Source organism: Vanacampus margaritifer, chromosome 2 (assembly GCF_051991255.1).
Source record: "Vanacampus margaritifer isolate UIUO_Vmar chromosome 2, RoL_Vmar_1.0, whole genome shotgun sequence".
Lineage (NCBI taxonomy): Eukaryota > Metazoa > Chordata > Actinopteri > Syngnathiformes > Syngnathidae > Vanacampus > Vanacampus margaritifer.
The window spans coordinates 24434512-24455513 of NC_135433.1; the positions used below are offsets into that span (position 1 = coordinate 24434512).

The following is a 21002-nucleotide window of genomic DNA, read 5'->3' on the forward strand; positions in this document are numbered from 1 at the left end:
GAAAAAGGCCCCGCAGAGAATGTACTTCCTGTGGCTGCTGAGTAAGCACGGTCTGCCACAGGAGCTACTAAGACAGTTCTACACAACAGTCATTGAATCAGTCCTGAGTTCCTCCATTGGATTCTGGTTTGGTGCTACCACCATAACCTCATTTGTTTTTACATACTTGGCCAATAAAGATGACTCTGATTCTATTGTCCATCTGTTGCTAAACAGAAATGTTTGTTAATGTTTCACATAAAGTGTTTTCCCTCCTCCTCAGACCACTTGATGTGCAACTATTGTGCGCAAGTGTGAACAAAATCAAGACACAAAGAGTGTTAACATTTCACTATATTTATATTATAATCATTAAATTCATTGTAGTACCTGAAACTAACGAGCAGGGGCGCACAGCCGCCACCGCCCTCGACACGCAGTCCCAGCGACGACAAGGAGAAGAGGAGAAAGGCACAGAGAGTTGTGAGAAAGACCAAAACACAATGAACAGAAAAATCATGACTGGATATCAAAGAAAATGAGAAGAAACAAACAAGCAAAAGAAGCACTAAAGTCAGCAGAGATGAGACAGAAAAGGCACGAGTAGTAAAGTTTTTTCTGAATGGATGATGAGGCGGATGAAAGGAGACACACAACTGTCCCCCCCAAAAACGAAAAACACAGACATTTGAGACAAAATCAAAAATCAATACTATTCTTGCCAGCGTGAAAGGACAGCGACAAGACGGACGATTCACTGAGACACTGAGATCCAAAAAACACCACTACCAACCCAAAAGTGCCTGATGATGTGATGACATCATCGGCTGGGCTTAAACGCATCAGTTAAGTATGAGCTTTCGCACGCAAAGTCACACACTCATTAACACACAGTGGCGAAGCCAGAACGTGGCTAATGGGTGGGCCTGGACAAATCAGGATGTGCCTGAATCATCTACCATTATTTATTCTAATAACATAAACGGCAACTGTTGGCCGTACTGATAAATAACAGCAGCTGCGACTGCGAGACAAAGGTAGCAATACGAGCAACAACTCTCTAACGTACGGCTCACTCTCTCCAACCTGCTGCGCTACTCTGCAGTACTCCCTCCCTCGCTGCGAGTTCCGCGATGTGTTAACAAACACTTGGAAACAAGACAGCAAAATGAAATATGCGCTAACAGCATGGTAAATGGTGAATGAACTGAGCTTATAAAGCGGTTTCTAACACAAGACAATGCAACCTAGTTTGTTACAATATAACATTTTTTTCCCCCATGAATCACACTGGGTGGGCAGTCTTGTCAATCTGGGTGGGCCTGTGTGCATGGCTCCGCCCCTGAGTGTCACACTCACTCATACGTAGCCTCTCAGTCTCACACAAGCCCTAACATTCAGTCACACACAACACATAGCAAGTCAATGGCACACACTGACTCACACACGCGCAGGTTTGTATGAGGTGTTTTTGAAGGTTAGGCGGCGGTCATGTGAGGTACTCGTGTACGCTGAGCCGAAAGTAGCGTGGCGCTCGTTAGTGTTGTAAGATGCTCTCGGCATGCGTCCGTCTCGTCTTGCTCGTTTAGTGTTACGACTTCCTGTAACAGGAAGCTCCTCCTCAGAAGAAGGAGTACTGGTTGTCCACGGCCCGGGGCGCCCGGGCGGCCTCAAGCTCATCTCCTTCCGCCGCCGCTGCCGCTGCCGCCTCTAGTTGGCGCAGTGGAGCGTCCCGGTCGTCCCAGTCGTCCGCCGCGCCACCACTTCCCGCCCCGCTGCCGCCACTTCCTGCCACTGCCGTTGTCACCTCCGGCTCCATCTCTCGTCCTCTCTCCTGGGGCGGGGTCGGGGGCGGCGGGCGGCCCGGTGGCATTGGGGGCGGCTGGGGGGGGCTACGGGGTCTGCTGGTCAAGTCTGCGAAAAAACAAAGACGCCGAAGAATGAGACCAAAAAGTGTGAATGCAGTAGGAGAGCTAGCAAGAGGAAGTGAGGTCGGGAGCGAAGGAGGAGTCATGGAGGCCGTGGTTGTTATGGAAACAGTCAACTCTCACACTGAATGTTTCTACTTCATGTTTGGACCACAAGAAGTAAAGATTGCTTCCTATATGGACATCCGTGCCACTTGGTGGCAGTAGCGGGCGTCTACGAGGGCTTCTCAACACGCTGCAGGAAGAGTTTCGCCATTTTTAGTGTCACACAATCCAGCCAATCACGGACAAGGGATGTGGACGCACAAAGCTTTGATGCTAACACGCACGCACACACTAAGACACACCCTCATGCTTGCATGTGCACATTTTCCTCTCATGCAGTCACTCACTCACTCATTTTCACACAACACATGCATGCACTCATTCATTCACTCACTCTCACATAACACAGGCACTCACTTCTTCATTTTCATAACACATGCACTCAATCACTCACTAATTTTCATTAAACACACTCACGCACTCACTCACTTTCATTAAACACATCCACGCACTCACTCATTCACTCACTCGAGTCACTTACACACAGTCAGAGATGGGGGTTGATGGAGAGTCGGGATGGCGCGTGGTGATGACATCACAGACGGTAGGCCGACTGCCCGCCCTGTCCCGGCCTGCAAGGACGAGTGACGGACAAACACAAGATGTCAGAAGTGGGAGGGGCGGAGGGAGGTGGCCATCAGTCCGCCGTGCGGCGAAAGCCCGGGCGCAGGAGAAAGGCAGAGCCGCCCGGGGTCGAGAGTGGGCTGGTCTGGCTCATACCCGGCTGGCGGACGGCAGCGGCGCCCACGAAGCTGATGAGCGTGACATCGGAGGCGCCGCCCGACTCCAGCGGGATGGGGTGCACCCGAAAGTGCTCCAGCATGTCGAAGATGGACTGGAACCAAAGGTGCTGCACCCGGCACTGCCCGTCCTCGTTCAGCGACAGACGCAGGTGCTGTCGAAAGGGACAACAAAGGGACCAACATCCTTTTACACCAATCAATTCAAATGTGTTTGTGCTTAAGTGTAGGTGCCTGTGTGTTATTAAATGTGTGCGATGTGAGAGAGGGAGAGAGGGAGAGAGAGAGTCAGAGAGAGAGAGAGAGTGAGAGAGCGAAGCGCATGTGTGCGAGTACAGTAAGGCAGTGTTTCCCAACCAAGGTATGCCTTGGGATATGTGGGCATATTGCAGGCGGTACGTGTGAGCATTTAATAATTTGTTGTCACAGCAAGTAAATTAATAACCACAAAAATGCTGCCTGTCTTTTTTTTTTGCGGGGAAGTCTAAGCAGCAGGGCTTGAAGAGTTGCGAAGTAAACAAGCCCCCTCTTTAAAGGAATTGGCTCCAATTAATTTACAGAGAGGAAAATGGGGCAGGCGGAGTTATGCACGGAGGATGAGCTGACTCCTTTAACAGGGAAGAAGACCTTTTTGCTCTGCTAATGTGCATTGTCCTAAAAAAAATTGTGCCAACAAGACAACACGAGTAGCCCATGGGTCCATTCTAAAAATAGCTCACCAGTGATGGGACACTGTGACGTAACAAGAAGAATTAGAACAGAAGAAGCATGTGAACATTTATCTCTATTTATTTAAACTTATCTTGGTACATGTTTTTTTCGCTTCCAAAAATATTCTAGATTTTGTTCAAAAAGCAGTTTGGAAAATGAATGAGTGAATGCATAGATGTAATAGATTGTGTTCAATGGGGAAAACAATGTTTTTATTCACCCAAATATATAAAAAAAAAAAGAAGAAGATAATTTTAGTGCTGTAATATAAATAATATTAAGTGATTTGTTCCTGATTTAAACTCCTATTTAAAGGGGATTCAAAGGAGCTCCAGTTTTTGTGGTAATTGTTATAAGAGCTATATAAAGGCAGATCTATTCTTTATTCTGATTAGTATTTTTTAATGTATATTACTCTGCTTATTTAATTTCAAGGCAACATGTTTGTTTTAACTTTGAGTTAAAAAAGAATGCCTAAGAATTAAATGTTAAATTAAGGTAACAAAATAAAATGAGGCTCATTTAATAATCAGTTGTGTTGCATTCTACTTTTGGAGAATCCTCAACATGCATAAGTGAGGGGGTACTCAGCGTATGACAAAAATGTTTTGGGGGCACACGAGCAAACAAAAGAGCGAGAGTGAGTGTGTGCCTATGTGTAACAGTAAACAGCAGTCGCTTGCTTGGATTTGAAGCTTGGTGTTGCGTCACAAAAATGTAGGTAGGCTATTTTGTCGGCGGAGGCACTGACCTTGGCCTTCCCCTGGAAGTTGAAGGTGAGAACGTATTCCCCGCGCCGGGTCTCACTCTGGCGTACCAGAAAGACGCCGTGGCTGGCCGGCCCGCCTGCCAGCACCAACTGGGCCGCTTTGAGGCGCGATAAGGTGCCATGGAACCACTGACACTCGCTGAGCGGGTGCTCCGGAGCCTCGCCAACCGTTGCCTCAGAGAACAGGAAGGAGCCTGCATGGGAGGACCCACAACGTGGTGACACGTCAGCACAGCTAAACGCTTCTTGAAGCTTGGAAATACAGTGTTGGGTGCTCCCTCACTTTTTGCTGGTGATACGTTCCAGGGAGTCGTGCGTGGTTAAGTGTTTATTTTAGTTTTCTTTACCACAGTGAATTTCCCTAATTGTGTAAAAGAATATACTTTTTGGTACCAATTTTTTACATGCTACTCCAGGTAAAAAAAAACGTTTAGAACCTCCACTGCTTGTCACACTTAATAAATTTAACTTTTAGCCTGCAAAAGGTAGAATAAATAGAGATGCTGATGGAGTTTTTCTTTTTAATTTTAAAATGGCTTACTTTAACCAGAAACAGGGCTACACATGTCAGAAATGAAAATCTGCGTTACAGTGAATTTGCAATATCTGAAGCGCAAAATAGCAAGGGAACACTATGCCACATTCGCATCACCTGTTGCATCCGGCGTCTCCGCAAATGGCGTACCCAGGCTAGCCCCACCCCCTCCGAGAACACGTGCATCGGGTTCGTCCAGAGGGGCTCGTGGCGGCAATTCGGGAGGAAGAGACTCCAGCAGAGGGGAGGATCCCGTCACGCCGCCGTAGCACACTGCGGGGGCATGAGAGAGGAAGCGGCGTCAGGCGACAGACGAGCGCTGCCATGTTGCGGCGTGTGCATTTGACCATGCTTACCTTGCGACAGACGGTCCACAATATCTGGCGTGCCGCTGATGTCCAGCGGGCCGCCGCCCTCAGGATCTTCCTGCCTGCTGCAGGAAACGCACGTGTTAAGAGGCATGCCACGCAAGGTTATTTTAGTTAATTGAAACTAACAAAATAACAAAAATTCAAAAAGCATTTTCATTAACAAAATAAAATAAAAACAAAAATGCTAAAAAAATTAATAAATAACAAACTGCATTTTATAATTCTAACTAACACTAACTATAAATATAGTGAAAATGTCCTTGGTTTTCGTCTTTGGTAATTAATTTAATGCATGCGCCTTTGGGGTTGATTTTAAATATATTTATTTCGATATTAACCGGAATAAGGGCGTTTGAAAGCGAGTCGCACAGAGGTAATGTCATCTAGCAGCAGCCAATAGAAAAGCACCATCAGAATTTCCCATGTTTGTCTTTTGACTCCAATGGCTCGCCTTGCCTGCTTTTTCATTAAATTCAGTCAAAACACACCGCTAGAAAGGTAAGAAGTGTGTTACTTTTTTCATTTTACAAAGGTATTCATTACATCTTGCACACAAGTAATACACATAAAAAAAATCAAAACTAATACTAAAACTATTTTGAAATAACTAAAATTAAAAACTAACAGAGCGGACCTGAAAACTAATTAAAACTAACTAAATTTAAAAAACTAAACTAAAAACAAAACAAAAACTAATTATATTGAAAATTCCAAAACTACAATAACCCTGATGCCACGTCACACCATGTGTCAAATTAGTGCGTCACATGCCGGATGCCGAACTGTCACATCCCAAGTTACCTGTCACATGCCGCATGCCACACGTTGCTAGCCAGGTGAACTTCCTTACCTGAGACAGATGCCGTTGCGGATGTCACTGAGCCACGCCCTCATCTGGACAGCGTCCCGTGTCTCGATCACGTACTGGACGGCGCCTTCCAGCTGACAAACGAGCACGGATGAGCGCAAAGACGCAGGTGCTATAGAAAACATCCACCGGCTCGCGTGTCAGCATCTCACCTGCAGCAGAAAGCTGTTCTCCTTGTCGGGAACTTCCAACGCCGTTGTGCTCCTTACGTCCACAATGGCGCCACATGCCACTGTCCGCCGCGGTTTGGACGCCTGACCGCACCAATGACGGACGCAAACATCATCATTATTTTAAGCGTTACGCTCGTCACCATCATCATCATACCTTGGGTGGAATGAAGAATTCCAAGTAGTGCTCATCGCCTCGCTCGCCTTCACGTTCCCTGTCTCGGAGGACCAGACGACACTTGTGCCAGCGTCCACCCCTCCAGGGCACGTTTCCGGCACCCACCGCGGCCGCCACGGGAGCCGTGGCCACGTGTGCCGCCGCGTTGTTGTCAGGGCCGTGATGGGGGAGAGCAAACGAGAAACCTGGGAAGCCATGACCTCCGCTCAGCTCATCGTTGGATGAACTGACACTCACCCCACCTTCCCGAACTAGCCGTCCCACCTTCCTGGGCGGCGCCACGGCAGCAGCAGCGCTGCTAGGTGGCAGCACAGAGGCGGCGGCGCTCGGGGTGAGGACGGGGGGTGGGGATCGCGTCAGTCTCAGTTTTTCCAGACGGTGGCTCCACTTGTCCTTCTCGCCGCCTTCGCCGTTGCTCCGACGACGGTCCCGGGCAGCGTCGCCAAATGAAAGGGAGGTGGCACTGCTGGACGATGAGGGGGGCAGAGAGGATGAAGAGGAGTTGGGCAGGGATAGGGGCATGGACAGAGACACGGGCATGGAGGAGGTGGGTGTCGGAGGCTGGGTGGTGGCGTTCCGGGTCGGGGCGGCATCCTGCATGCCCACGGTGTAGCTGTAGCTGGCGGGCAGCGGGCTCGGCGCCGAGTCGCTGGACGAACTCCGCCAGTGCAGGATACCTCGCACGCTCCCACGCACGCTTCGCCCCACGCTGCGCAGCGAGAAGCGCTTCTTCACTTTGTTTTTAGAGACGGATCCAGGGCCGCCTCCTTTGGAGCCGGGCGGGGGCGTGTTCGGCACGTGGGAGGCATCAGGTGAGTCCACTTCGCCGCTCTCCACTTCCCGCTCGTCCAGCTCCGCCTCCTCCCCCACGGACGCAGCCCCCGGCCAGCTGTCTTCCTCTTCTTCAGCGGGTGCGTCCCCATTCCCACTGGCTGTCACGCCGCCCCTGTCGTCCCGCCTACCATTGTTACCACCCACGGAGGAGCAGCAGGATGACGACGAAGACGGCGGCAGGACCTGGCCGTGGGCGTAAGGGTCTTGAAATCTGTCACCGCTGCAGCCGTCCAGCAGGAGGCGCGTGGGTGCCTGTTTGGAGGCAGGTCGCGCCATGTTAGCGGTGGAGCAGGGCGGAACGGTTCCCCCGGATACCGACAAGGGGGACACAGCTTCTTCTTCTAGGGAGGTGGCGTCCGACTGGGGAGCCCAGCTCACCAATTCCTCCCTGCCAGAGGGGCCGCCGGGTGGCGGCACACCCTCCAGTTCGCTCTGGAAGTGGCGGACAAAGCGATCTGTGAAGCGGCGGCAGAAGGCGGCGGCCGAGTCGGACGAATAGTGCGGGTTCTCCAGGAGAAAAGCCCGGAAGTGGCGCGCAAAGTCACCAGCAGCCACACGAGCATGAAGCTCGCAAAATTCAGTCCAGCTGAGGCAGGGCGAGGGCGAGGGCGTGGGCGTGTCCGACAGCGAGGACGGGTGTGCCGGGGGCGGTGGGCTAATCAGAGGTGGGAGGGGCGGTGGCCGGGGAGACAGGGGCAGCAGAGAGGGCGATGGTGGGGATGGTGATGGGGAGGGCGACGGGGGCAAGGGAGAGGAGTTTGTGGCCCGTGGGCTGGGAGGAGTTAAAAGCGAGCCGTTCATCCTCCTGCTGACAATGCCAGATCAGATGGGTCCTGACTTGTAAGACCGACAGACGAAGAAAACTCCGTACGTCCGATCGTTTACAGTTGAGTGCCGAGTCTGGCACTCAAGGGCCGTGATGCATCATGGGAGCCCACGATGTGTGGCTACATGATCCCGACAGCGTCCATGGTTCCTCGGAGCGGTCAGGTGGCAGCAGCGGTCAGGCAACAACAGTGTGGCAACACATGGGAGGCCACATCCTGATGCACAAACATGCATGAACAACATCAACTATTAACAACTTTTAAGTACAGTATCATATTTATTATCATCCTACTGTATATTGTGGCTTCCAACACTAACTGAATGAATTTCATATACTAGAAATGCTTCCTAACAGAAATATTTTGCACCAATTATAAAAATAATGAACTGCAATAATCATATGGCTTTATTTGATGCATTTATATTCACATTTGCACATTATATAATACTTCACACTAGGAGACCTTGATGATTATTTTCTGTTAAACATTTCAATTTAGTACTAATTTAATATTAATTAAGTTGGTCAAAAATCTATGTATTTTCAATGATTTGAAAGAGTCACTATCTTAATATTTGTCACAAGGAAACGATATTTATTTTACTGGAATTGTCTTTTTTCTTTTTCTTTTTATCTAATAATGCTGTTGTTATGTAAATAGCATACACACGTACCTTAAATATAGAAAGTAAGTGTTGAATGATTTTTACACATAATGTAAATATAAGCAGTACATTTTTGATTTATAGTTTTTTGTTGTTTTTTTAGCCTTGCAGCTACGTGTAACATTGAGGTAAATACGCTCTGACTTTAGCTCGCTCACGCTAGCAACGCGGGTGTTGCTCACTCAACTAAACCATAAAATACAACAACAAAAAACATCGCTCAAATGCACCATGTGTCCCAATAAACGAGAAGACGTTTGTCCGAGAGTCACGTTTTAAGCCATCGCTTAGCATTTCAAAATGTATTGTGGAGCTACGCTAGGCCGTTAGCTCCACGGCTAGCTGCTAGCAGCGGCTATTAATAAACCTGAGATGAGCAGCATCAACCTACGGTACCTGCAAATCACAGCCGCGCTCAGGCGTCTGTCAACGGGGCCAAGCCCGAACGAGACGTGACGAGCACGGATGAGCGGGGCGCATAGCGGCGCGATGGCGCCCATGGGGAGGCTTCTTCTTCTCCTCCTCCTCCTACTCCTCCTCCTCTTTCTTCTTGTTCTTGCTATTCTTGTTGTTGCTCAGATTTCCAGCGACAGCAGCAGCAACTCGCGACAGGCAAGATTCTAGCTAACAGGCTAGCCTGTCTAGGCTGTTTGCTCGCTTCGACAAACTCTCGCGAGACTCGGCGAGATTGGAACGTCACACGCGAACATTGCTGGCCGATTTTTTTTTGATTCATTTCACAGTTCACACTTTCAAATACAAAACAATGAATACAAAACTCAACAAAACAAATACAAGTTCACTTCCAAAGGGTTATACAAGAGTTGACAATAAGACAAATGTTTTCATATCGCTCAGATTTGATACTTATAAGGGGTTTCAAATATAACTCGAATTCTATTAGAAAAACATTAAAGATGGGGTTGATTTAAAAAGTCTTTGTTTATGAAGAAAGAATTTGGCTAAACACAAAATTTAATTATAGCACAGTTCTTTGTTTTTGTGTTCAAGAAAAGTTCCAAATGTTACAATGACTCTTGTATCGTATCGTATATAGGTTGATCTCCAAAATGTCCATGAGTCCAGTCTTGCACACGCTTCCAAAACACTTAAGTTTTAGTACATAAAAAAGTGGTCTATTGTCTCTACACCATTCTCACAGAAAGCACATGCATTATCATATATTTAAAAAAAAAAACTTAATTTTTTTTTTTTTTTGCAAATCTTTAGCAGGATAAACAGCAATCAAAATTTTAAAGTGTGTCTCTTTCACTTTTGGTGGAATAGGAAGTTTTAAATAAAGTGGTCTTAGCTTTGTAATAGCAGTTTTGTCATATTTATTTCCTATGTTATTGTTGTTGCTTTTACCAGGGAAAATAGTTTCAGTAAGACACTGTCTAATGAATTTGTTTGTACATTTTTTTGTCAGTGAGACAAATCCCTTGAATATTAATGGTACCCAATTGTGGGTTGACACGTTGACTATATTTTTTTGTGAGAAAAACAAATTCCTTAGGCAGTGCTTTCGCCAATCGTTCAAATTCAAATCTAGGAGAATAGAAACTATATTTGCCACAAAATTACTCATAACTCAGCATAGTACCATCTGTGTTCATCAAATGTACAGTAGATTCTATATATTCTTATTTATTCAATCTTTATACAATAGTGTCTTGTTTCTACATAGTATATACCTGTTGTTCCACATTATATTTGAGTGTGGTGAGTAATTGTATACATAGTACAAGAGTTTCCAATGCAATAATACCTGCTTATGGAACTCTGATAATTTAAGTGGTAATTTGTTTATTGTAAAATCACACACAAGTCATATTTTTAGCCCACCTATTTTGTTAAATATAAAGTTTGTGACACAGTACCAAATAGCGTTAGGGTTGTTTAGCCAGGATTTTAACCAATTAATTTTGAGTGTTCTATTAAGACAATCAAAATTTATAACCTTCAAGCCACCATCTTGTATTTCTTTAACCATTTGACCTTTTCTAAAATAGTGAGGCCTGTTCCTCCGAATAAAATAAAAATTTATGGTATTAATTGTTTTAACTACTTTGTTTGAAACAGCTGTGGTAGAACTTGGGTATATTATTTTTGATAGACTTTCCATTTTTGTTAAGTAAATACGCCCTAAAATGGAGATATCCCTCTGAAGCCAAATATTTCATTTGGATTTGCCCTCTTTAAGTTTGTTTTCAAAGTTCGTAGTAAAATTGCACAACGCTGGACGATGGATGGGCAGACACCGAGGACAACAATGCCGCTTATCGCCCAAAGATATCTATTAGTAAATTAAATCGCAGTCATAGTTTGCTTCCTTACCATCTTTGAAAGACTTGAATACGGACTATCAGACGTTATGTGAAGAGGTCTCAAATTATTGATGCTTTTCATGTGTGAGACTAGATACTGAAGTTGGCTTGTAAAAGTGTAAAATGCCTTGCTGTTATTTTATTATGTTTTTCGTTGTTTGTAAAACAAACGTTATCTCTTGTAAATTGTTTTTGTGTTAAAAAAAAAAAAAAAAGAAGAAGAAGATATATATGAGTGAAGCCACTAGCGAACATTTTACTTTGGCACTCTGATACATGAAAATATGTGAAGCTTTTTCATATGTGTGTGCGTTGACTTTTTTTTTGTTTTACCTAAACAAACATGAATATCGAAACATTTCTAGTTGAATAGTCGCGTGATCATGACAAACATTTTAACCCGGAAGCGGAAACATAGGGCGTGTCTTTACAACAAATCTACATATCAAATGGATGAGCTACAGTATGACATTTTCAGTCATCCCTGCTTTTGATACATATAGCATTTGATGCTTAGCGTTTAGCTTGTGACGTTGTGGGTCAGCTGACGTCTTCTCAAATCACATGATTTCAGATTTTCGGGTTCGTCTTCTGCTTGTTTAGGATTGTGAGAGGACGACAACTTTGGAGAAAGTCGGCTTGTTTCGTCATGGTGGATTTTTTGGGTCCATACAGAGAAGCTCGATGACAAGTGCTAAGATCTAGGTGTCAACCTGAGCTTAGCCTAGTTTACCCTGTCTCTTCAAGAGGCAAATAAGAAAGCGACAAGAACTGCCGCCTCTTCCGTAAGTGGACAAACACATATTGAATTTACCTTTATACGTTTAATTAATCAAAATTCACGCTTGCGGCTCATTTTACCACCAATTTTATTAAGTATTTGCAAGGATGGGAAATGTATTTAAGATTACAGTAGAACCTCAAATTACAAATTGAATTTGTTCCGTGAGTCCGTTTGTAACATGAAACGTTCATAAATCAAGCCGTCAAGGTAAGGTTTCCCATCGAAATGAATGCAATGCAATTTTCCATCTATCAAAATCCAGCTCCAAAACTAAGTTATACTTACATTTTTAAGGGACAGTCACAGTATGTCGATTTTTATATTTTTAATGTTCTTTCGCTTTAATAAACGAAGTGGCTATTTTTGCCGTGACCGGCAACCCACCATCTTGCACCATTTTTGCAGTGAATCGCGCGAAAATTAAAAGTAAAAATTCTGCGCGAGTGCATGTGCACGTGGCGGTCCTACTACCATTTCTTGACATTTATCTAGTTAAAGTTATCTTAAAAGTAAATGCTAATTAGTACATATGCAACAAACAAATTGTACAATTTGATGTGCACAAAATCAACATACAAAACATAAAATAATAATAATCGTAATAAAAACATCACTAACCAGACAAAATTTGAGTGTTGACATTCTCCATTCTCATTCATAGCAATTGGTGCGCGAATGTGAATGTAACATATTTGGGGGTGGGGCGGAAGAATGGCTTTTCAATTTTATTTCAATGGACAAAATACATTTGATATGTGGGTACATTGAGCTAGGACAGGGATAGGCAAGTTCAGTCCTAGAGAGCCGCAGTCCTGCATGTTTTCGGTGTCTCCTGCATCCAACCCAGGTGTTTCAAATCATCAGCTCATCATTACGTTCTGCAGGAGCCTCTCAGTTGTGTTGGAGGAAGGAGACATAAAAAAACATGCAGGACTGCGGCTCTCTAGGACCAAACTTACCTACCCCTGAACTTAAGGCTGGGCAATAAATCGAATTAATTCGATACATCGTCATTTTAAAAATCAAATCGTTGAAAATTTGCTCAATCGTGACATTGAATTTTGTCTTCTGGATTATTAAAAGCTGTTATTGTGTTCTGTTACATTCAAATGTTTTTATGAGTTGTCATTTTGCACATGTGGCAGAATGCTGGATGGGTGGTTTACAAGACATGTTTACAATAGCTACCAACTACAAGAACAAACTATGAATGTTACATTTATGTTAAAACTCATTTATAATTAGTATACATTATTGTTGTCTGAACATTTCTGCACAGGAATTATTTTTGAATAAATGAAATCTTTAAATAAATGTTTGTTGGGTTTATTAGATTAAAATCGACCAAAATCGTAATCGTCCTAAATGACTGCAAAAATCGAGATTTTATTTTTTTGCCCATATCGCCCAGCCCTACCTGAGCTAGGAGCTTGGAATTAAACTTGAAAGTCAATGCATGTTGATAATTGTTAATCCTGTTGACCGAGACATTTTGCAGACCAGATGTGTTACTAAGACATCTGAAGACTTTTACATTGTGAAGAAAAATGTCACATTGTACCCTGAGCATCCTCTCGCCTCTTCATCAGATGTTGTGACGTCAACACATGCTTCCAAATGGGTCCTGACGGCAAGAAGATGATGAACGTCATCGTCCTGGGCGTGGCCTTCATGTTCATCTTCACCGCCTTTCAGACGTGCGGCAACATCGAGGTAGGCCAGCTGTGCGTCAGCCACATGTCACTCCACACACGTTATGCCGTGACACTCTCTGCGTCACTCTGGGCGCGCTTGAACGCTGACACGTCTCGGTTTGTGCAGCAAACGGTCATCAAGAGCTTCAACAGCACCACCTTCCACGCCAGCGGATACACCAGGTAAAACCCAACAAATCTATATATACAGACGCTCCCCTACTTAGGAACATTCGTGTTACGAACAACGGTACATACGAACATGTCTGCGCGCATGTCAAAAAATGTTCGGAAAGAGATGCTGTAAGTTAGATTTTTTATTGCGCACCTTTTTCCGAGTACTGTAGTGCTTCTTTCCGCCGCTAATACCGACGCTTGGCGCTGTGAGAGCTCACCCAGCATTGGAGGCTCAGCAACGTGTCGAGGAGGAGGAAGAAGAAGAAACGCCTGTCGCTCATAGATAAAGCCATCGCACTCTTCGAGCAGCAAGACCCAAATATTGAACGTTGCACAAAGGTTGCAAATCAATTGAATGATGCCATACAGTGCTACCGCATCATTTATGATGAAAAAAGAAGAAAACTGTGCAATCGTCGTTAGATCGCTTCTTTCGGCCAGTTTCTAGTAAATCCTCCAAGGAAGATACTCATCAACCCTCATCTTCTTCTCCGCGACCCTCAACTTCTTCCTACATTGAAGTTACGGAGGAGGAAGTAACTTTTGAAGTCCATTCCAGCGATGACGAAGAACCTCTCATGATATAAAATCCTCCTCTTCCTCCTCCTCCTCCATCAAATCCTTAAGCATCGAGTACATCTTCCAAAAGTAAGTTAAACTTCATTTTATTTATCTTATTATGTACATGTACATACTGTGTGTGTCTGTCGCTCTCTCTCTCTAACATACGTAGTACAGTACTTACTGTACGTATTCTCTTTAAACATAAATTATAATACAAAATATAGCACTGAAGCAACTTACGAACAAATTCACCTTACGAACGATCGCTTGGAACGTAACTCGTTCGTAAGTTGGGGAGCGTCTGTACACATATACAGTATATGCTGTGGATATTAAAAGTCTATACACACCTGTTTAAATAGCTGTTTTTCCACCAACAAGCTCAGGATCTCTGAGTTCTGGGTAAAGGAAGTTCTTGGTTGTAAAAGTTCCGCAGGGAATTTATCATTTGTGTTTCCACAGTGTTTTAGCGTTCTCGGTAATTAATTCAAATGAGTATGATGACGTATGAGTTTGATGAGACCAGCCAATGTAACGCCCCCCCCCCAAAAAAAAAATTTCAAAATAAATAAATGACTAAAAGTGAAAAACTGATATAAAAATTATAATTAAAAAATTAAATCCCAAAATATAAATGGAAATAAATATAACTATATATACACACACAAATAAAATTAAATAGGGATCAATAAATAAAAACACTCTGCTCTCACATTTATTTATTTCATGCTGCAGACGCTCTGCCAGGATAAAACGCTGTTTTTGGATTTATATTTTATTTATGTATTTATTTTGACATTTATTTTTATTTTTGGAACCTCGTTTTTTATTTTTGAGTTTATTTTTACATTTATTTATTTATGCATCTATGTATTTTTTATTTCCATTTATATTTATTTTTGGGGATTTAATTTTTGAAAAGTATTTTTTGTATCTGTTTTTATTTTCACTTTTAGTCATTTATTTTAAATGTTGGCAGTTTTGGTCCTCCATAAGTGCAGCCCGTCCTCTCTAAAGTTCCAGCTTGGCTCAGCAAGACCCTGCTGCTGAGATAGTACTCGGATGTCCCCTGGGGAATTGAATTGAAAAACGCGCAAACTGAATTTTACCAAGGTAAATTGAAAAGATCTCCAAAAGTTCCGGCGGTGGAAAAGACCCTAATGTCAGGTTTTTGTGACATAAACAACATGAAGAACAATGACTCATGATTAAGCGCAACATCGCAAGGGAAGCTCGGTCAGACTGGAACATAAAATATGTCAAAAATGAAACGGATGCACACTGTGTGTGTTTCTGTGCGTGGCGCAGCATGGCGGTGATCTACGGCGTGTTTTCGGCGTCCAATCTGCTGGCGCCGTCGGTGGTGGCGGTGGCGGGCGCGCAGTTGTCCATGTTCTTCAGCGGGCTGCTATATAGCGCCTACATCGCCGTCTTCGTGTACCCGTACACGTGGAGCTTCTACACTGCGTCCGTGCTGGTGGGCCTGGGCGCCGCCGTGCTGTGGACGGCGCAGGGCAACGTGCTGGCGCTCAACTCGGACCCGCGCACCATCGGCAGGAACAGCGGCGTCTTCTGGGCACTGCTGCAGTTCAGGTGATGCTCGTGTCGTGTGTGTGTGAGAATTTGGACACGCGGGTGTTTGGTTAGTAAGATTGCGTACATGTACGTTTGCAGTTTACTGTTTGGAAACCTGTTCATCTTCTTCGCCTGGCGCGGACACGAGCATATCACGGGTAGGAAGCAGCTGGCCGCGCACGTGTGTACAAGTGTTGAACTCTGCGTGTGTGCATGCGCAGACAAGGACCGGCAGACGGTGTTCATCTCCCTGACGGTCATCAGCCTGGTGGGCTGCTTCCTCTTCTTCCTCATCCGGAAGCCCGACAACGAAGTGGAAGCCGAAGCCGCTTCTGGCGACCAATCAGAGGCCCTGCTGCTGCCCTCCGACTCGGGCGACAGTGCACTCGGGTACCCGTCAACATGAGGAGGAGGCGGGTGATGTTGACAAAGTGCTTTTAATATCTTATGGTTGCCATGGTGACCTGGCCCTGCCTATTGACTCTCTAATGCCCTCCATGTTGTGCAGTCACTATGGTGACGCAGGGTAGCGAATGTCAAGGATCACTCGCAGTTTTTTTCCCCCGTGCCTAACTCCAACGCCAAAAGTAAAAATTGGGTTTCTTGTGCCTATTTTAGTAGTTTAAAGCCTAAATACACTGCAAACTTTAACCCCTAATCAGTTACATATCATTTCAAACTCAAACTGAGCGAGGGACTGTGTATAGGAATTAGTGCCATCTAGTGGTGAACTAATCTAATGCAGCAATTTCGAAGCATGTGTACTACGGTGCCTCAGAGAGACCAGATTTCACAAGGCTACCACCAATTACTACCAGTTATTATTTGGAGCCAGCAGCCTGGCAAGCAGGAGCAGCGTAGGCGGCGAGCAAGAGTGGCTAGCGGGGGAAGTTAGCAAAAGCTAGCAAGAACACAGCAGAGGGAGACAACGGCTAGCCTGGCAAGCCACACCCACTTTCTTCAAGAAGAAAGTTTGTCTGGACAGGCGGCCATAGACAGCGATTCGGCTCCATCTGAAAACAGGACGGCCCAATCAAATTCGTCTATGCGTGACGTCGTCTTCGTGAGCATTTTTCCTGCTACGACATTCAACGACATCATTCACTACTGTCACTCTTCAGATAGTAACCATGTTGGAATTTTACTCCGTCCCTGCAAAAAAAAAACAAAAAAAAAAAAACATCACGTCCGCTCTTCGCTCATTGGTTCATTCCACTGTCTGTTAGCTCAGGTTTGCCCTGCCTCAGAAATGCGACTGATAGGGTGGTTGACTAGCGAGTGAGTCTGGATTTCCAGGCTACACAACGGCGGGAGCGCGAATCGCGGCTCTCAGCGATGACCAGATGCAGACCCCAGCTGTGGAACGCAAGCAGCAGTCGACCCATTTGGTCCGACACTTGCTGAAAACACCACCGGAGACTAACTATGTTCGCAAACTTTTTATCCTTCGGGTATCCGTAGCAGAAAGATGGCGGCGAAAAATATCAGTCTCCTGTATCAGCGATTACTAGAGCTACGATTATATAAAATTGCTGTGATAAAATTATTATTTTTTGCATATTATTGAAATTAACTCATTCACTGCCATTGATGGCTAAAAACATCAAAAATACATTTGAACTATTTCTATTAGTTTATCATTTTTTTCCCTCTTTTGTTAACAAGAGTATGAAAAGCTAGATTTTTTTATTGTACATTTAGAACAGATATAACATTTGTGATTAATCGTCAGTTAACTAGTAAAGCCATGCGATTAATTACGATTAATATTTTAATCACTTCCCTCCCCCAATTTTTTATAATCTTTTCTTTTTAAAAAAAAATTCATTCGCTGCCATTGACGGCTATAAGCGTCGAAAATTCATTTGAACTAATTTCTATTAGTTTAAAAATGTTTTCACTTTTGTTAACAGGAGTATGAAAACCTAGAATTTTTTTTCATTGTACATTTAGAACAGATATAAAATTTGCAATTAATCTTGAGTTAAATAGTGAAGTCATATGATTAATTACAATGAAAAAAATTAATTGCCTGGTGCCCCTAATTTTTATTTTATTTTATTTTTTATGAATTTATGGGTTAATAGTGTTTTTTTTAAATTAATTATTAGTTCACTACTAGATGGCAATAAACAATAGACTGTCCCTTTAAGATCGGCTTACAGAAGATTTGATCATCAAAATGGTATATGGAGAATGAACGGACAAAAATTGGCAAATTGGAGATTTTGTGTTCACAGTACATGACCTTTTCTCAGCTTCTTGTCTCTTTTTTTTTTTGTTTCCTCTGAATTTGTGTCCTTGGCAGCTCGCCTCTCTCGCGCGTCTGTTCGCAAGCCCTGGATGCTTTTGGTACGTGCGCACACTTCAGCCAACACAGACAAACATCAAAGCATGTAGCAGTGTGATTGCTTGCCTCCATGGCTGTTCACTTTTTGCATTTTTGTTCAAATTTTCCTTATAGCAACGATTATTATTTATATCGCAGAATTTTGCCATGGTTATCTCTGTGTGACAGTGTTGTGATGTCGCTCTGCTCCACAGTGCGGGCATGCAAGATGTTTGTGACCAAGGAGATGCTGCTGCTCAGCCTGTCCATCGCGTACACAGGTGACTCGCTACTTCCTGTCACGTGACCCACACGCCCTGAGATCACCCATGTCACGGCATGTGTGTCGACAGGCGTGGAGCTGACGTTCTACAGCGGCGTGTACGGCACGTGCATCGGCGCCATGACGGGCTTGGGGCGGGACGCCAAGAGCTTGATAGGGCTGTCGGGCATCTGCGTGGGCTTGGGCGAGATCCTGGGCGGGGGCACGTTCGGCGCGCTCAACAAAGGCGGTGGCCGCCTGGGTCGCAATCCCGTCGTGCTGCTGGGGCTGCTCGCGCACTACGTCGCCTTCTACCTCATCTTCATCAACATCGCTGACGACGCCCCGCTGGCGCCTGAGGAGGGAACCGAGCTCATCGCATTCATACGGCCCAGGTTGATACCAAATCAAAATGGTGCACTTTGACGGTATTACAATTGCCGCTCTAAGAGGCTTTCTTTTGAAATGTTTGGATGAATTAATACGCCTCATAGATGAATAGGGATTATAGATGTAGAAAGAAACTAAAACAAAACATTTGAATGTCTAAATTAATCAACATGTAATACAACAGTAGTTTATTCTCAGAAAATGAACGTGCTAATTTTCTGTCTCAGTGCAGAGTCTGTGGCATTAACAGTAACACTGGGGGACAATTTAAAAAAACTAAAATTACATTTTTATGACGATTAAATTTCAAATTGGCATGCTGATTTCAAAGTTGCAGTCAGTTTTTTTTTTCACAGTTGTCACAATTGAGAGTTCAGATTCCAATAGGTCAGTACTACCAATATCTGCAAAGAGAAAGTTAGCATAGTAAGAATTAACAGGATATTCTCTTAAAGGGATACTTGACTCCTTGAGCCATTTTCAGCAGTAAAAAAAAAAAAAAAAAAAGTTAATTTTGTCCAGAATTAATTTGATAACTTCATTATTTTTCATGTACAATTAATACCTTTAAAAACACATTTTTCCACTTACTGTCGACTGAAGATGATGTCACCTGTGCTGAGGAAATCGGTCTGTTTTCTGGGTTTGGTCAGCAAATGGAGCCATGATTGTTTGTTCTTCCTTAGCACAGGTGATGTCTGTCATGTCATCTTCAGTTGACAGCAAGTGGCAAAATTAGTAATTAAATTATTAAATTAAATTAATTATGAAATTATTTTTATAGGTATTGATTGTTCATGAAAAAGAATAGTTATTACATTAATTATAGACAAAATATTATCTTTTTACTGTTGAAAATGGTTCAATGAGTCAAGTATCCCTTTAAACTTGTAACCTTGGGCATATCAAACTGTTTTTTTTTTTAAGTTTTCAAAGTTTGTAACTATTCCATCTTTGTGTGTGTGTTTCACATCCATACACGTCATACACTTCACACACACAGATGCACACATCACTCGCAAATTGCAATTAAACTCTCCTTGTAAAATTTACTCAGAATTTCTGAGTGAAAACACTGTTAGTTTTTTTTCCAAGTAAATTTCACTCCCCATTTTTTACAGTGTATTTTTTTTTAAGAAAATGGGGATCCTATAGCTCAAAAACTTTGTGATAGAATTTTTTTTTATTTGGGATTCTACACCCAAAAATGTGGTTAAAAACAGCTGTCGCACCTCACTCCACAAAAAATTTGTTCACCATTATAATAAATATTTGACCCAGTTACGGTTTGCATGTTGCCAGGGCCCTCGACAGCCATTCCACTTTCTCATGTGTTGCCCATAAATTGGATGCTAATATACGATGCCATTAGTTCACCTATAAGTGGCCACTGACTTTGTGCACGTGTGTGTCAGTGTGGGCGTGGCCTTGCTGTGCAGCTTCCTGTTGGGCTTGGGCGACAGCTGCTTCAACACGCAGCTGCTCAGCATCATCGGCTTCACCTTCCGTGACAACAGCGCCCCCGCCTTCGCCGTCTTCAAGTTCATACAGGTGAGAACTGCTCTCTCACTTCTCATTAGAGGTGCCAAATGTAATTGTTTAATTAAACTTAGCGTTATAAGTGGTGCTCGGGAAAATGTGTCAAGGGTCACCTTGTTGCGTTTCCTCCTCAGTCCATCCTGGCGGCGTTGGCCTTCTTCTACAGCAACTTCCTCCTGCTACACTGGCAGCTCCTCATCATGGTCGTGCTGGGATTCGCCGGCTCGCTCACCTTCTTTGTTGCTGAGTGGCGGGTGCAGGCCGGCGCGGTGGAGGACCCCCGCTATGACTCCATCTGATGAGGAGGCTGATCCGCTACACACATTTCCACCGCCACCAAATCTGCACGTTCACTTTATAGACACACCGAGGCATGATGGGAAATGCCGCTGGTTGCTGGAAGAAGTTGATTTTATTTTTGTAACAAAAAAGAAACCTTCCGGAATGTTGAAGTTCACAGAAGAAGGGAAAGCGGAGACAAAGGTTTAAATAAACATTACACGAGCAATAATTTGGAGTGTTTGAGACCTGTTTTGCATTCAAATGCCCGTAGACATTCGATTGTATTATCGCTGATGCATTTCATCATCGAGCCACCGAAATGTAGTCTTCATCCACTATCAGCATGGCTAGACACACTCTAAAAACAGTTGGGTCAAAAATAACCCAATTATGGATC

General features: G+C 44.0%; 2 protein-coding genes across 4 annotated transcripts; one reads left to right on the forward strand and one right to left on the reverse strand.

Annotated features, from left to right (window-relative positions):
• Nucleotides 1-320: 320 nt before the first annotated feature.
• Nucleotides 321-9365, reverse strand: sh2b1 (SH2B adaptor protein 1). 3 transcript variants are annotated; one of them, XM_077558710.1, is made up of 10 exons: nucleotides 9079-9364; nucleotides 6334-8231; nucleotides 6159-6260; nucleotides 5989-6080; nucleotides 5124-5200; nucleotides 4885-5040; nucleotides 4215-4426; nucleotides 2733-2907; nucleotides 2494-2584; nucleotides 1730-1893 (listed from the first exon to the last, which is right to left on the reverse strand). In XM_077558710.1, the coding sequence occupies exons 2-10, from the start codon at nucleotides 7987-7989 to the stop codon at nucleotides 1872-1874; spliced, it is 2583 nt and encodes an 860-aa protein (XP_077414836.1). In that variant the 5' UTR covers nucleotides 7990-8231; nucleotides 9079-9364; the 3' UTR covers nucleotides 1730-1871. The 3 variants fall into 3 exon arrangements, with proteins under 3 accessions (XP_077414835.1, XP_077414834.1, XP_077414836.1); XM_077558709.1 differs by lacking the exon at nucleotides 2494-2584 and having other exon boundaries at nucleotides 321-1893; nucleotides 5124-5197; nucleotides 9079-9365; XM_077558708.1 differs by lacking the exon at nucleotides 2494-2584 and having other exon boundaries at nucleotides 321-1893; nucleotides 9079-9365.
• Nucleotides 9366-11494: 2129 nt separating this feature from the next.
• On the forward strand, nucleotides 11495-20834 carry mfsd11 (major facilitator superfamily domain containing 11). Its single transcript, XM_077556360.1, has 11 exons — nucleotides 11495-11794; nucleotides 13383-13506; nucleotides 13615-13670; nucleotides 15537-15821; nucleotides 15903-15961; nucleotides 16025-16193; nucleotides 18112-18155; nucleotides 18348-18413; nucleotides 18486-18789; nucleotides 20200-20335; nucleotides 20458-20834. Exons 2-11 carry the CDS (start codon nucleotides 13411-13413, stop codon nucleotides 20620-20622), a joined length of 1380 nt encoding a protein of 459 aa, XP_077412486.1. The 5' UTR covers nucleotides 11495-11794; nucleotides 13383-13410; the 3' UTR covers nucleotides 20623-20834.
• The last annotated feature ends 168 nt before the right edge of the window (nucleotides 20835-21002 follow it).